The 17,072-nt window shown below is 47.0% G+C and overlaps 1 protein-coding gene across 1 annotated transcript in view; it reads right to left on the bottom strand.

Annotated features, from left to right (window-relative positions):
* DNAAF5 (dynein axonemal assembly factor 5) overlaps positions 1-17,072 on the bottom strand; it is a 96,048-nt gene that overhangs the window by 18,660 nt on the left and 60,316 nt on the right. The window contains exons 11-12 of the mRNA XM_056535920.1: positions 16,700-16,856; positions 7,915-8,106 (exon numbers count right to left, since the gene is read on the bottom strand). Of these exons, the coding sequence (XP_056391895.1) occupies positions 7,915-8,106; positions 16,700-16,856 (349 nt within the window). The remainder of the gene's footprint in view (positions 1-7,914; positions 8,107-16,699; positions 16,857-17,072) is intronic.

The following is a 17,072-nucleotide window of genomic DNA, read 5'->3' as shown; positions in this document are numbered from 1 at the left end:
TGAGGCTACCGGCGTCCTTGGACTGAACGATCGTTTGGAGGTAGCCCCTTTTCAATGATTCCATTGATGAAATTGTACTTTCTCTTTATCTTTAGCTCTGTGATCCTGTAACACTTGGTTTTTTATGTTTATTTATGGATCACAGAGCTAAAAATAAAGAGAAAGTACAATTTCATCAATGGAATCATTGAAAAGGGGCTACCTCCAAACGATCGTTCAGTCCAAGGACGCAGGTAGCCTCAAGTCGCACAATCCAATGGGCTTCTCTCCGTAAGAGGGCGGCGTGTTTATTGCCGCCCCCAGGCGGGGTATCGATTCGCTCAATGCCGGCAAACTTGAGGACTCCGGGATCGCTGGCGTGGACTTCTCTTACGTGTTGGATGAGTCGAGGGGCCCCTGTGCCTGTTCTGATGGAACGCAAATGTTCGCGAAAACGAACATGGAGGGGCCGGATCGTCTTTCCAACGTAAAGGAAGCCACAGGGGCATAAGACAACGTAGACAACGTAAAGGGTACGGCAAGTAATGAAATCTGTGACAAAGTGACGATGCCCTCCTAATTGCATAGATTTAGAGGCTAGGTTTTGGGCGCAAAAAGAACATGACCTACATGGGAAATTCCCAATGGGGAGACATCTTGCTAGCCAGTTGCCATCCATTCCTGGCATGTCTTTGGATAACGAAGTCGGCTTTCTGAGGATGTCGCCTAGCGTGCGATTCTTCCTGTAAGTAACTAGGGGGGCATTGCTGGCGACATCCTTCAGATCCGGATCAGACTCCAGGATATACCAGTATTTTCGGATGGTACTGTCAACAAGGCGATTCATGTTACTATTGGTAACAGAAAAAACAAAACGTTTAGGTTTGATATCAAGTCTGGATTTGGGGAAGAGTAAGTTAGACCTAGGAATAGAAGAGGCTTTGGCGAAAGCCTCATCTATGATTTTATCAGGGTAACCGTGGTCTGTCAGTCTGACTAAGTTCTGAGGCTTGTTCTCTGAATTTCTCCTCTTCACTATTAACTTTGCGTAAACGCAAAAATTGAGAGTAGGGAATGCTCCTTTTAACATGGTGAGGATGGGAACTTTTAAAGTGTAGCAAAGAGTTACGGGCTATGCTTTTCCTATAGCCCTGTGTGGTTAGTATTTCATTCTGGACAACCAACTTAACATCTAAAAAGGTGAGTTCCTGATCACCATAGACAGAGGTGAAAAGCATGTTCTCTCTGTTAGTTGAATTAAGGTGGGTGACAAAGGAATTAAAGGTGTTTTCAGACCCCTCCTATATAATGAGAATGTCATCGACATACCTCAAAAATAATTTAATATGAGAAACAAAAGGATTGTTGGGGTAAAAAACGTATTTGCGTTCAAACGCAGCTAAAAAAAGATTGGCATAAGTACAAGAGACCGGGGTGCCCATCGCAGTCCCGGTCTCCTGTCTATACCAAGTGTCACCTTCTCTGAACTCATTATGGGACAAAATGAATAGGAGGGAGTCTGTGATGAAGTTGACAAATTCAGTGGATTCTCCGATTTCAACCAGGATCTCTCGGATGGCCTGTACACACGCATTGTGGGGGATGCGGGTGTACACGCTCTCTACGTCAATGGATGCAAGATGGTGGGTACTGTTCCAAGTGAAAGTGTCAAGGTGTGTCAGTAAGTCACCTGTATCTTTTATATAAGTAGGCATAGATGGAAGGAGTGGCTTAAGGAGCCATTCTACATATTGAGAAAGGTATTCGGTCGCAGAGCCGATCCCCATGATGATGGGGCGTCCCGGGGGTCGGCTCTGCGACTTATGGACCTTGGGCAAAAAATACCATCTCGCATGGCGAGGGTTGCGTGGGATTAATTTGTGATGTGTAAATTGTGATGTGTAAATTGTGATGTGTAATGTGAAAAAAAGAAAAAAAAAAAAAGAAACGAATATGCGTCATAACGAATATATTTTGCTATATATTCTAAATATTCGTGAAATCACGAAGTGCCGATATTCGCAATAAAAATTAGCAATTTGAATATTCGTGCTCAACATTATTCTCCAGGGGTCTTCTGCTCTGGTCTGAGATTGAGCAGAAGATGACCGATAACACTGATCAGTGCTATGCCCTATGCATAGCACTGAACAGTATTAGCAATCAAGTGAACGACGTGAACGTTAAAAGAAAAAAAAAAGTCACAAATTGCTGCCTTTTTGAAACTTTTTATTCCCCAAAAAATTGATAAAAAATGTATTCAAAGTTTTATATATGTGGTATCAATAAAGAGTTCAGAGAAAAAAACTTAGCCCTCATACCGCCGCTTATACGGAAAAATGAAAAAGGTCAGCAAATAGAGGGATTTTAAACGTACTAATTTGGTTAAAAAGTTTGCCGTTTTTTAAAAGTGGTACAATAATAGAAAAGTATATTTTAATGGGTATCATTTTAATCGTATTGACCCACAGAATATAGAAAACATATAATTTTTACTGTAAATTGTACGGCGTAAAAACAAAACCTTCCACAATTTGCTAAATTGCGGTTTTCTTTTCAATTTCCCCACACACACAGTATTTTTTTGTTTGTTTGTGCCATACATTTTATGAATGTATATTTTATGTCCTTAAGGGGTTAAAGTACACCCTTCTGCTGCTATTTGACATGTCGTAGCTGCCACCATCAGATCAATTGCGTGCGTCTGACAAGGTGCCCAGATAATAGGGCCATTTTTCCCCTTTAAGCACCCCATCACATTATGCCACCGTGATTTATGTAGTCAGAACAGGTCTGTACATCATTCCCCGGCAGCACAGACAAGCAGCGATTTGTACAACAAATTAACATGAAGCCGTCATCCATCGTAAAAGTCACCGCTGTCTCCCAGACATCAAATGTTGAAGCAAATGATGGATCTACAGGACCAACATGTTAGCAGTAGAGTGAAAAAAAAATTCCAAAAAAGTTCTATAAGCGCTATAGGACCCATTCTAATGACAGATCCAGTGCCCAGTGTAAGCAATATACAGAAAATTGTTTTGTTTTTGGCCACCTTTTCCTTAAGGGCATTTAGTTCCATTGTAAGACTATGCTCCTGATGTGTATTATCAGGGATGCCACTGCACAAGCATACACTGGCATATGACAAACACTGACTATGCCAGTGTATGCTTAAAAAAATAAATATAATAATAAGAAGTGGTATACTCTCTATATAAGAAATTACAGTCTGCTCTGTGAAAAATAGGTATACAACAAATACTGACCCAAGATTCTTTGGCCTCGGCCAAATGGAGTTGTACGTAGAGTATAGGTTAAAAGGTTTTCCTATCATATACACCAAATGTAAAGCCGACATACATTTTAGATAAGTGTTGGCTGAATGTTCAGCCAATAGTTATCTATCTCACTTCTTTTATGTACACTTAGCTAGGCCTAGGGTGCGTGTTTTCTGTGAGGATAGAGGAGAAAGCTGCTGCCAGACTCCCAAGATGGTGGCTTATCTCCTGGAGAGATGAGCTGAAAGGGGTATTCCAGGGAAAACCTTTTTTTTATATCTCAACTTGCTCCAGAAAGTTAAACAGATTTGTAAATTACTTCTATTAAAAAACTTAATTCTTTCAATAATTATCAGCTTCTGAAGTTGAGTTGTTGTTTTCTGTCTGGCAACAGTGCTCTCTGCTGACATCTCTGCTTGTCTCGGGAACTGCACAGAGTAGAAGAGGTTTTCTATGGGGATTACACACTTTACACCCGAGACAGGTGTCATTAGAGAGCACTTAGACAGAAAAGAACAACTCAACTTCAGCAGCTCATAAGTACTGAAAGGATTAAGATTTTTTAATAGAAGTAATTTACAAATCTGTTTAACTTTCTGGAGCCAGTTAAAGTATAAAAAAAAAGTTTTTTCTTGGATAACCCCTTTAAAGGAGGAAATGAACGTATCCCGTATCCATGGGATAGGGGATGAGTAGCTGATCGTGGGGAGTCTGACCTCTGGGACCCCCCGCGATCTCCCGGACGGGAACCCGGCTTTCTGAGTGAGGAGCAAGTGTCATCTACCAGTATACAGCACGCGCTCCATTCATTTCTATGGGAGTGCAGACTATGCCCGAGTGCTGTACTCCGGTCTTATCGGTGCTCCAATAGAAATGCCTTAGACGAGTGCTGACTGCAGCACACGCTCCTCACTGAGCGCCGGGTCCTGTTTCGGAGATCGCAGTGGGCCGGAGATCTCCTTTAACCCCTTAACAACGAGCGTCACTTAGTGCACAGCACCGTTATCTAACAGCAGCCATCCCGGCATATCCTGAGACCACCCCCCCCCCCCTTGTCAGCGATCGCCGTGATTTGTTGGTCAATTTAGATCGGCGAATCACAGTGTTTCCAGGCCAATCAGGTCTCTGGTGATCGATACAGCGCCAATCACCCTTAAGCATATGAGTGAGGTGGCAGGGGTGCCACCTCCTCCTACCCCCTGCCATTGGTCTGTCAGGACTGATCGACCAATGGCAAATGGGGGAGGGGGGTTGGGGGGGGGTTTAACAGTTAATCTCCCGTTCTGCCCGGACTACCAAAGGTGGGCAGAGCAGGGGGATTTGCGGGCGGTGGGCAGCGGTTATTGGGAAGCAATCGGCGGCCAGCAGGCGGCTGTTACCGGGCGGAAATCCTGTGCGGCGGGTGGCAGAGGGCTCCTGTGCGGAGGCGATTGCTGCGAGTATGCTGCAAGGGGTTTACAAAACTACAACTCCCAGCACTGTTCAGTGGTCTCCAAACTGTGCCCTTCCAGATGTTGCAAAACTACAACTCCCTGCATGCCCAGACAGTCCTGGCATGCTGGGAGTTGTAGTTTTGTCACATCTGGAAGAGCACAGTTTAGAGACCACTATATAGTGGTGTCCAAGCTGTAACCCTCCAGATGTTGCAAAACTTCCACTGCAAGCATGCCCAGACTGCTCAGGCATGCTGGGAGTTGTAGTTCTGCAACATCTGGCCCTTCAGATGTTGCCGAACTACAACTCCCAGCATGCCTGGGCATGCTTGCGGTTGAAGTTTTGCAACATCTGGAAGGCCACAGTTTGGAGACCATTACAAAGTGTTCTCCAAACTGTTCTCCTCCAGTTGTTGCAGAACTACAACTCCCAGCATGCCCCAGCTGTCTGGGCATGCTGGAAGTTGTAGTTTTGCAACAACTGTAGGCACACTGCTTGGGAAACACTGTCTGTTTCCTAAATTTAGTGTTTCCCAACCCGTGTGCCTTCAGCTGTTGGAAAAACTACAACTCGCAGCATGCACCGACAGACCATGCATGCTGGGAGTTGTAGTTTTGCAACAGCTGAAGGTTTGCCCCCCCCCCCCCCCATGTGAATGTACAGGGTACATTCACGCGAGCGGGAGGTTACAGCGAGTTTCCTGCTTTAAGTTTGAGCTGCGGAAAATTTTCAGCTGCAGCTCAAACTCCCAGCGAGAAACTAGCTCTGAACCCCCCCGCCCGTGTGAATGTACCCTAAAGACACTACACTACACAAAATAAAGAGTATAGCACTACATATACACACACCTTTACACTGTCACGCCCCCCTTCCCCCAATAAGTATTAAAAATGTCTCGTATGGCAGTGTTTCCAAAAAGGAGCCTCCAGCTGTTGCAATATAACAACTCCCAGTATTGCCAGACAATCATTGACTGTCCAGGCATGTTGGGAGGTTTGCAACAGCTGGAGGCACCCTGTTTGGGGAACACTGGTGTAGGGTATTTTTGGTGGAGGGTCCACCCTTATGATAATCCCTAATATAGGCCTCAAATGCGCATGGCGCTCTCTCACTCTGGAGCCCTGTCGTATTTCAAGGCAACAGTTTAGGGCCCCATATGGGGTATTTCCATACTCGGGAGAAATTGCACTACAAATTTTGGTGAGCTTTTTCTCCTTTTTCCCCTTATGAAAAGGTAAAGTTGGGGTCTACACCAGCATATTAGTGTAAAAAAAATACTTTTCGTTGTCATAAGAGGCAAAAGAAAATAAACACTCCCAAAATTTGTACAGAAATACCCCCTATGTGGGCGTAAAATGCTCTGCGGGCCCACAACATGGCTCCGGAATGAGAGCGCACCATGTACATTTGAGGCCTAAACTGGTGATTTGCACAGGGTTGGCTACTGGTTACAGCGGTTCTGACATAAACGCAGATAAAAAAAACAAACACCCACATGTGACCCATTTTGAAAACTACACCCCTCACGGAACATAACAAGGGGTATAGTGAGCCTTAACTCCCCACAGGTGTTTGACAAATTTTCGTTAAAGTTGGACATGAAAAATAAAATTTAGATTTTTTTTTTCACTAAAATGCTGGTGTTTCCCCAATGTTTTCATTTTCACAAGGGGTAATAGGAAAAAAGTCCCCCAAAATTTTTAACCCCATTTTTTTCTGAGTAAGGAAATACCCCATATGTGGTAAAGTGCTCTGCGGCTTTTGGAGAGAGAATTTGGCTGGAATTGAGGGCTATGTTAGTTTACAAAGTCTCCATGGTGGCTAGAACAATGGACTCCCCCTCAAATGTGACCCCATTTCGTAAACTACACCCCTCACAATGTAATAAGGGGTGCAGTGAGAATTTACACCCCACAGGTGTCTGACAGATTTTTGGAACAGTGATCTGTGAAAATGAAAAATAAAATTTTTCATTTGCACAGCCCACTGTTCCAAAAATCTGTCAAACGCCAGTGGGGTGTAAATGCTCACCGCACCCCTTATTACATTCCGTGAGGGATGTAGTTTCCAAAATGGGGGGTCACATGTGGGGGGGTCCACTGTTCTGGCACCACAGGGGGCTTTGTAAACGCACTTGGCCCCCGACTTCTATTCCAACCAAATTCTCTCTCCAAACGCTCAATGGCGCTTTCTGAGCATTGTAGTTCACCTGCGGAGCACTTTACATCCACATATGGGGTATTTCCATACTCAGAAGAAATAGCCCCCCAAAATTTGTAACACTATTTCTTCTATTACCCCTTGTAAAAATGAAAAATTTGGGGTAACACCAGCATTTTTGTGAAAAAAATAAAATTTTTCATTTTCACATCAAACTTTTGTGAAAATCGTGAAAGACCTGTGGGGTGTAAAGGCTCACTGTACCCCCCTTGCTACCTTTCTTGAGGGGTTTAGTTTCCCATATAGTATGCCATGTGGGTGTTTTTTTGCTGTTCTGGCACCATGGGGCTTCCCTAAAAGCAACATGCCCCCCAAAAACCATTTCAGCAAAATTCGCTCTCCAAAATCCCATTGTCGCTCCTTCTGAGCCCTCTACTGCAGAAACAGAGCACTTTACATACACATATGAGGTATTCTCCTTACTTGAGAGAAATTAGGTTAAATTTTGGGGGGCTTTTTCTCCTTTTACCCCTTGTAAAAATAAAAAATATGGGTTTACAAGAGCATGTTAGTGTAAAAAATGAAGACACTGAATTTTCACCTCCATTTTGCTGCTATTCCTGTGAAACACCTAAAGGGTTAACACACTTTCTGAATGTCATTTTGAATACTTTGAGGGGTGCAGTTTCTATAATTGGGTCATTTATGGGGTATTTCTCACAGAAAGGCCCTCAAATCCACTTCAAACTTAACTGGCCCCTGAAAAATTCAGATTCCCCCCCACGTTCCATGAAACATACTGATGGTTCTACACTGCACTGCACAATATGCTGGTGATTATATAAAGAAAGATTTGTTTTTCTATTGTAAAGATAGCTGAATTGAAGAAATGGCCTGTAGAAAACCTAGTGCCCATGTGTAGGTTGAAGATAGTCCCCTGTGCAACTACAGCACTAAACGCCATTATACCTTTTAAATTGCTGCTGTTCTTTATGTGGTATCTCTGCACACCCTATAGCCATTCCCCTGTCTCCAATAATAAGGGCACCAGTAGACTCACCTAGTACTGTGGCTTGGAGAGTAGTATCTGTATCATCAAGATGTACAAGGAGACAACGGTATAGGAATTCCAGGTGACCCCGATACATCGTCCTCTCATACCGATCATCAATGAATGTAAACCACAGACTCAATGTTTTAGCAGCGGTGATCCGCACTTCATCTGACGCATCATCAAGACGTTTTACAAGTTCTGTTAAGAAAGCAGATTTATAGGTAAGTTATGATGCAGACAAAAGACTGTGAAGACATTAGAAAAGAGCATAAGCTCGAATCGCGCTGGAGTTTACTCTGGATTTTAGCGTCATATGCCTACTAAGCTGGTTACTCTGCTTTTTAACTTTTTTTTTTCTTGTCCGTGAGCTAGAACCATTTTTCCATTGTTGTCTACGAGGGAAGCTGTCCCCTGCATACGTGCCTCCGGACTCTAATCTGTGGTGCCTGTTTACTATGGTGGTGAGCTGACCTGCGTTTTTTTCTTTTTCATTAGAAAAGACCCCCCATTATAGTTTGGGTTTCTTGGGTTCTTTGCAGCAGACATTTTTAATGGTTATAGCCTAGGTTCAACTTACAATTTACATACAGAATTAACAACAAACAAAGAGAGACTTTGTAGATACATTGCATAATATACTTTGTAAGGGTTCTCATTACAATTTGCATTACAGTTCGATGCTGCAAAAACTTTTTTTTTTTTAATCAATTGGTGCCAGAAAGTTAAACAGATTTGTAAATTACTTCTATTAAAAGATCTTAATCTTTCCAATACTTATTAGCTGCTGAATACTACAGAGGAAATACTTTTCTTTTTGGAACACAGTGCTCTCTTCTGACATCATGACCACAGTGCTCTCTGCTGACATCTCTGTCCATTTTAAGAACTGTCCAGAGTAGGAGAAAATCCCCATAGCAAACAGATGCTGTTCTGGACAGTTCCTAAAATGGACAGAGATGTCAGCAGAGAGCAGTGTGTTCCAAAAAGAAAAATTTTCCTCTGTAGTATTGAGCAGCTAATAAGTACTGGAAGGATTAAGATTTTTAATAGAAGTAATTTACAAATCTGTTTAACTTTCTGGCACCAGTTGATTTAAAAAAATAAATAAAAAATAAAAGTTTCCCACCGGAGTACCCCTTTAACGTTCTCTAGGCTTGCAAGCTTAAAGAAGATGTCCAGTGCTAAGAAAAGTCTAATCTCAGGGGACCGTAGGGGGGCCCGACTCCATGCCGCTAGAGCACGTTTTGTACCCAGCAAATCATCTGGTCGAAACAAGTCCCCTCTATTCTTCTCTATAAGAATAGCGGAGACACAGGAACGCTGCGTCTCCGACTCTCCAATAGAGAAGAATGGAGGGGGGTGGCCTGCTGTGTGCGGACAGTCACACATAGCAGCTCAGCCGGGGCACCGTAAGGGCAGTCGGACCCTGTACAGGTGCAGATATGGATCATTCTTAAATGGGCACTCTCATTAAAACAAATTTTTGCTATTGCACGCCTTATGGTAAATAAAAAATATTTCTTATATACTTTGTTTAAAAAAAAGGAGATTTTTTACACTTACCGTAAAATCTTTTTCTCAGATGCTTCATTGGGGGACACAGGAACCGTGGGTATATCTTGCTGCCACTAGGAGGCTAACACTAGGCATACAAAAAAAGAAGTCGGCCCCTCCCAGCAGGGTATACCCCACCTACTGCCTCAGAGACACTCAGTTTTAGTCCCAAAGCAATAGGAGGAACCGAAAAAAAATACAGAGTCCAGAGGGCGCCCAGTCAAAACAATGAACCAACAGACTGAGAGGTGACCAACTCTCAGATCACAACTAACTACACAGGGTGGGAGCTGTGTCCCCCAATGGAGCTTCTGAGAAAAAGATATTACGGTAAGTGTAAAAAATCTCCTTTTCTCATACAGCTCCATTGGGGGACACAGGAACCGTGGGACATACCAAAGCACCGAAGTGTGCACCGAAGACCAAGTAGCCGCCTTACACACCTGTAGGGCCGAAGCCCTGTTAAAGACCGCCCAAGAGGCCCCCACAGAGCAAGTGGAGTGAGCCGTAACCCGGAAGGGAGGATCCTTCCCCTTGGAACGGTATGCTTCAGAAATGGCGGACCGGATCCATGTGGAGATGGTGGCCTTGGAAGCCGGCAAACCTTTGCGTCGGCCCTCCGGAAGGACAAACAGCGACTCAGACCGTCGGAAAGAAGAGGTGGCCTTGAGGTAGACTCGTACCACATCCAGATTGTGGAGAGAACGCTCCTTAGGATGAGATGGAGCAGGGCAGAAGGAAGGAAGAACAATGTCCTCGTTCAGATGAAAAGACGAAACCACCTTCGGTTGAAAGGAAGGAACCGGCCGAAGTACTGCCGAATTGATGAAGAATCAGGAAGGGAGGTTGACAAGAAAGAGCTGCCAACTCCGACACCCGACGGATCGAGCTCACAGCTACCAAAAAGGCGACCTTCCAGGAAAGAAAACGGAGAGAAATATCGCGGATAGGCTCGAACGGAACGGATTGCAAGGCACTCAGGACCAAATTTAAGTCCCAAGGGGGAGTAGGAGACCTGTATGGAGGAATCTCGTGAGCTACTCCTTGGAGGAAGATGTGAACTGATGAGTCAGAAGCCAGAGGCCGCTGAAAAAGAATAGACAGCGCCGACACTTGACCCTTGAGGGAACTAAGAGCTAGGCGCGTCTCAAGACCCGACTGCAGAAACGCCAGAAGGTTCGGCAGAGAAAAACGAACCAGGGAAAGAGAAAATAAGCCACCGAAAATAAGCCCGCCAAGTACTATGGTAGATCCTAGCTGAGGACGGTTTACACGCCCTGAGCATAGTGCGAATAACCCCAGTTGAGAAACCGCGAGCCTTCAATACAGCGGTTTCAACCGCCACGCCGTCAAACGCAGCGGCTGTGAATTGGGGTGGCAAAGAGGACCCTGAGACAGAAGATCGAGGCGATCTGGCAGTCAGAAGGGAACGTCCGCCACGAGCTGAACCACGTCGGTGTACCAAGATCGGCGGGGCGAATCCGGAGCCACTATGATGGCCGGTACGTCTTCCGCTTTGAGTTTCCTGAGCACTCGGGGAAGGAGGGGAATTGGCGGAAACAGGTACGGGAGAGTGAACCGAGACCAGGGAATGAGGAGGGCGTCCGCGGCCAGCGCCAGAGGATCTCTGGACTTTGCCACGACGCTTGGAACCTGCCGGTTTAAGCGGGACGCAAAGAGGTCCACGTCCGGAATCCCCCCCCAACGACGGCAAATGGACTCGAACACCTCCAGGTGAAGGGACCACACCCGGGATCGGGAGAGGAGCGACTGAGAAAGTCCGCCTCCCAATTTTCCACCCCCAGAATGTGGATCGCTGATATGGAGGGAACCATGCGTTCCGCCCAGGTCAAAATCTTGGACACCTCAGTCATGGCGGCACTGCTGCGAGTGCCCCCTTGGCGGTTGAGATACACCACGGCCGTGGCGTTGTCAGACTGAATGCGAACGGGGCGAGCCTGAAGAAGAGACTCCCAGTGTCGGAGACAAAGGAATATTGCCCGTATCTCCAGGACATTGATAGGAAGCCTGGCTTCCCGAGGTGACCGTCCGATCCAGGAAAACCCCCCCCCCCCCAACCGAGGAGGCTCGCATCCGTCGTAAGAACTAGCCAGTTCAACGGTAGAAAGGAGCGGCCGCTCAGAAGGAGGGGAGAGTGTAGCCACCAAAGAAAAGACTGGAGAGCCGAGGTGGGCAGACGAATCCGATGATCCAAGGACAGGGGGGGATCCGTCCCACAGAGACAGCATAGCCCACTGAAGCGGACGGCAACTGAACTGTGCAAACGGAACCACCGTTATTGCCGCCACCATTCTGCCCAGCACTGCCATGCAAGCATGAATGGACACTGGATGCGGGCGTCTCAAGTGACGAACGCCTGACAGCAGAGCACTCCGCTTGTCCAGAGGAAGGAAGATTCGGGCACTCCCGGTATCAAACCGGAGGCCCAGAAAGACCAGAGACCGGGAGGGAGAAAGGTTGGATTTCTCCTCGTTGATCAGCCACCCAAAGCTGGTTAGGGTCAGCAGGGTGATGCGGAGACTCTCCTCGTTCTGGATCCGGGAAGGGGCCTTGATAAGCAGGTCGTCCAGGTAAGGAAGGACAGACACCCCCCGGGACCTGAGAATGGCCATGACAGCCGCCAGGACCTTGGTAAAAACCCGAGCTGTAGCCAGGCTGAAGGGCAGAGCCACAAATTGAAAGTGACCCTGCGGAACGGCAAAGCGGAGGAAACGTTGAGGAGGAAAAAAAATCGGAATGTGTAGATACGCATCCCGAATGTCCACTGAAGACAGTAATTCGCCTTGATCCATGGATGCCACGATCGACCGTAGAGACTCCACACGGAAGTGGCGAAGATGCCAGTTGAGGAGTTTCAGGTCTGAATCCTCCTTTTTGGGCACAACAAAGAGGTTTGAATAGAAACCCCTGAAACGGTCCTGAGGTGGAACGGGCACAATAACACCCTGTTGCAGCAGAGTGCGAATGGCAGAATGAAAACCTGCGGCCAGAGTAGGTGAACGAGGAGGCCGGGATCGAAAAAAACGATCCCGGGGAAAAGAAACAAACTCAATTCGGTAACCGTCGGAGATGACGTCCCAAACCCAAGAGTCCTGGACTTGTGCCAACCAGACGTTCCGAAAAAGTAGTAAGCAACTGCCCACCCGAGACGGAGTCCCTGGTGGGGGCGCCCCTTCAGGTCGAGGCAGGCTTGCGGGTTCCTGATTTAGCGGGAAATCGGTTGGAACGATTATCCTGCTTCCAGGAGGAGCAAAGTTTGAAGGACGGGCCCTGCCTACCTTGCGAGGGGCTCGATTTTTCCTGGCGCCCCTGACCCAGGGGGCGAAAGGACCGAAAGGAGGTTGACTTACGAAAACCCCCATGAGCCGCAGTGCGGCGAGCCTTGTTCTAGGGAAGCAAAGAACTTTTACCTCCCGTAGCCTCAGAGATTATGTCGTCTAGCCGTTTCCCAAAAAGGCGACCGCCAGTAAAGGCCATTGCCGTCAGAGATTTCTTGGAAGCCGAATCGGCGTTCCAAGCTTTGAGCCACATGGAGCGACGAATGGGACTAGGTTGCCAGACGCGACAGCCGCACAGCGAGCAGACTCCAATGAAACCTGGCTTAAATATTCGCCTGCGTCTGACACCTGACGAGCAATCTCAGCCAGATCATCCGTGGAGGCCCCGGACAAGAGACCTTGACGAAGCTGAGAAGCCCACACCGCTAAGGCCTTCACAACCCAGGTGGAAGAGAAGGCCGGAAGCAGGGAGGATCCCACCGCTTCAAATGCGTATTTGGCCAAATTCTCAACCCGCTTGTACGCGGGATCCTTAAAGGAAGCGGCATCCGCCAACGGTAGAGTAGTGGATTTGGATAAACGGGAGACTGGGGGGTCCACAGATGGAGGAACAGTCCTTTTAGAAATAAGGTCCTGAGGGAATGGACACAAGGTCTTTAACCTTTTAGTGCCTTGGAAGCGCTTCTCTGGAAGCTTCCAGGCGTTTTCCAGAAGCACATCAAACTCCTTATGAGGATAGAAAAACTTTGGAGAACCAGGAGTACGGCAAAGGAAACCTCAGGAGCAGCGTCCGAGGGTCCAGGGTCCTGTAGATGGAAAGTGTCCCTGACTGCAGACACCAGGCCATCCACCAAGTCAGACATGGAGGACAGCTCTTCAGAATCCAAATGAGGTTCTGAGTCCGCCAATTCACCCGGAGATCGGGTACGGTTAGTGGAGGCTCCTGATCTGGGAGACCGAGATCTAGAATGGCGGTTTGGGGAACAGCCCCTAGAAGAGTGGTCGCGTGACCAGGAACGCCACCTAGGAGCGGGGGATCTGGAACGCGAGCAGCGTCTGTTTTCAGGAGAGGAGTCAGGATAAAAAACCCATGGGCGCCTGTGGGAGCGTCGACGGTCCGAAGACGCCGAACTAGCTTCCCGAGGGGGACATAGGGAAGACTGCCTTAAGGCTGTAGCCACCTCCTTGGAAACCTTCGTCAGGTCTGAGATAGTCTGGGAGAGGGAAGACACCCAAACCGGTGCCGGTTCAGGGGCCACAGACCCCGAAGAAGCATCTTGGGCCGGGGTAGTAAGGCGTGAGGAAGAGCAGACAGAACAAGTGAGTACAGCCGAACCCCCGAAAATTTTACCCTACACCCTGTACAAGCATAGTAAGTGACCAAAGCAGGGGCCGCCTGTCTGAGGGAAGGTTCAATACGGGCCAAATAGTGACAGAATAACTGGAATAAGCTCACCCAGACGTCCCCACACCTTCTGAACACAGGACAGCCGGCTGGAAACAGGGATGGAAGACCCACAGGAGCAGCGTGCAGCAGCGTCTGAAGAACGGCGCTGGAACAGAGGAGCTACTCGGGCTCCTGGAGTCACGTGACCTGAGGGGAGGAGTACTGTGAAACCCGCGCTGCCGCCTAATAGGCTGAACCAGCCTTCCCCGTGCCGGCGCTGAATTGATTGGGCGCTCAGAGAGCGCGAAGTGGGCGGAGCTACACTCGGCCGCGACCAGGCCAAAGCCGCGGCCTAAATTAGCGGCCTGGCTCCCGGCCGAAACCGCCCTAAAACTGTGAAGCCGGCAGCCATCTCCCTTAGCGGGGACAGCTGCCGGAGGATATAGACGAGACCGCCCGCGGGGCGGAGCTACACTCGGCCGGGACCAGGTTAAGCTGCGGTGAAAGAAGCGTCTGGCTCCCGGCCGAAACACCGCCCCGACAGAGAAGCTTGCAGCCGTCTCCCCCGTGGGGACGGCTGCCTGAAAAACACAAGGCCGGGACCAGGCCGAAGCTGTGGGCTAAATTAGCGGCCTGGTCCCGGCTGAACACGCCGCCCGATATTAGAAGCCGGCAGCCGTCTCCACTGCAGGGACGGCTGCCGGAAGCCAGTCCGTACAACCTACAGCATATGGCAGTTATGTGTGAGAGGAGCTATGATTGGATGAGGCTGGACAATCCCCCTCAGCACTCCAGGCTGCACTTTCTGTGTTTGGACTTCGGTCCAAGTCTTGAGCTTTTTAAACACAAATAAAACATAGAATTTTTTTTTTTTTTTTAGTTTTAATGAGAGTGCCCATTTAATTATTATATTCAGCTAAACTGTTGTGTATGTATTTGTTGATGAAGTTGTTGACTGCTTACAATGTCGACCAGCAGGACAGTAAATGCAGCTCAGGAGCACATAAAGGCTTATTAAAAAAAACTTTCAACTTGTTGCCCAGACATGTCAGAAGATTGATTGCAACAGGTCTCACTACTGAGACCCACAGTGATTGCTAGTTACAAGCCAAGGAGGTTTTGGGCAGCGTGCGGCTCACTCCATGGCTGTCAATGAGATCTGAGCTTCCCCTATATAAGTGAAAAGTTTGGAGCTGGTGGCTGTGCACTTCCCTGACTTATAACTAGCAATCACACTGGGTCTCAGAAGCTGCCTCCGCCAGCTTGTCTTCTTTCCATAGTGCCATCTCGTACCCAGGTAAGTGATGCAGACATAACCATTAGGCTCTGATATAAAAGAAAATGTGATTCATCAGATCAGGCTGCCTTCTTCTACTACTCACATCGCACTTTGACTAGTCTGTGGTTGTGCAGCCCATATACAGCAAACTGCAATGCCCTATGTCATAGCCAATATTACATTTTTTTTTTTTTTTTAGCAATACGTCTTTTAGTAGCATTTCAGTGGAATAAGACCAGACGGCAAGTCTTGGCTCATCAATAGGCCTTGGGCACCCATGACACTGTTGCTGGTTCGGTGGCTGTCCTTCCTTGGACCACTTTTGGTAGGTACAAACCATTGTATACGGGAACACCCCACAAGGCATGCATTATATAATATTATGTAATATATATATATATATATATATATATATATATATATATATGTGTACAGTGATCCCTCAACTTACAATGGCCTCAACATACAATTGTTTCAACATACAATGGTCTTTTCTGGACCATTGTAACTTGAAACCAGACTCAACATACAATGTACAGACCGTCCAGATCTGTGAAATGTGTCAATGGCCGGAAGTACCGACCAATCAGAATGGGCATTTTGCTGGTAAATCACCTCTATTACTGAAGTGCATGCTCTGACTGGTGTCTTGTAGCGCCCCCTACAGTACAGGGAGGAACTACATGTTCTGTACTCCTTACCTGTGCCAGGGTTAGCTGCTCCTTTTGGACACCAAGTAAGGGTGGCGCCATTTGGGACACTGTGTGTACTGTATAGGACCCTGAAGAAGCTCCTGTTCTCTACATAAACTATTGTTTCCCAACCAGGGTGCCTCCAGCTGTTGCAAAACTACAACTCCCAGCATGCCCGGACAGCCAACGGCTGTCCGGGCATGCTGGGAGTTGTAGTTTTGCAACAGCTGGAGGCACCCTGGTTGGGAAACTCTGACATAGACAGTGATTACAGCTCCCAGCAGCTCTTTCTTACTTTTATATATAAGGATTTGCTTTATCTGTATTAGTTATCTACTTATTTTGCTTTAATCCTCACTTTTTCCTATTTTTGGATGACATTTTGGTGGCTTCAGAACCAATTACCAGGTTTCCATAGAGTTCTGGTCTCAACATACAATGGTTTCAACATACAATGGTCGTCCCAGAACCAATTAATATTGTAACTTGAGGGACCACTGCATACAGTTTTATGTAAGCAGTGCGTGAGAATACACCGCTGTCTCCTTACACAACACAAGAATCAAAAAAAACAATCTACCTGGGTAAATCTTGTTTAATTTATCTGGATCCAAATGCTGTCCACAGACTCCCAGGAGAGCCCTGATGATACGACATGACACCAGCCGGCTCGTCTTTGAATCTTCTTCCAGAGTAGCGAGGACCTGGGGCATCAGAACATCCTGTACCTGGAGAATCTGCACATAATGAAGGAGGTGTCAATAAATGCTGGCTGTCAGTATAACAAATGGGCTTTGTGCTTTACTTTAACACAACTATGCTACTATATGAATAAAGCCAGTCTTGCTTGTTGGCAATTTCAAAGTAGCTCAATAATTACAGGTAAATATACATCTCACTTTGATGTCTTTAGATAACTGATATTTAATTAGAAATTGCAGACTATTTTCTTA

The sequence above is a fragment of the Hyla sarda genome, chromosome 8 (genome assembly GCF_029499605.1).
Source record: "Hyla sarda isolate aHylSar1 chromosome 8, aHylSar1.hap1, whole genome shotgun sequence".
Lineage (NCBI taxonomy): Eukaryota > Metazoa > Chordata > Amphibia > Anura > Hylidae > Hyla > Hyla sarda.
This window is presented reverse-complemented; position numbering and strand designations above follow the sequence as displayed.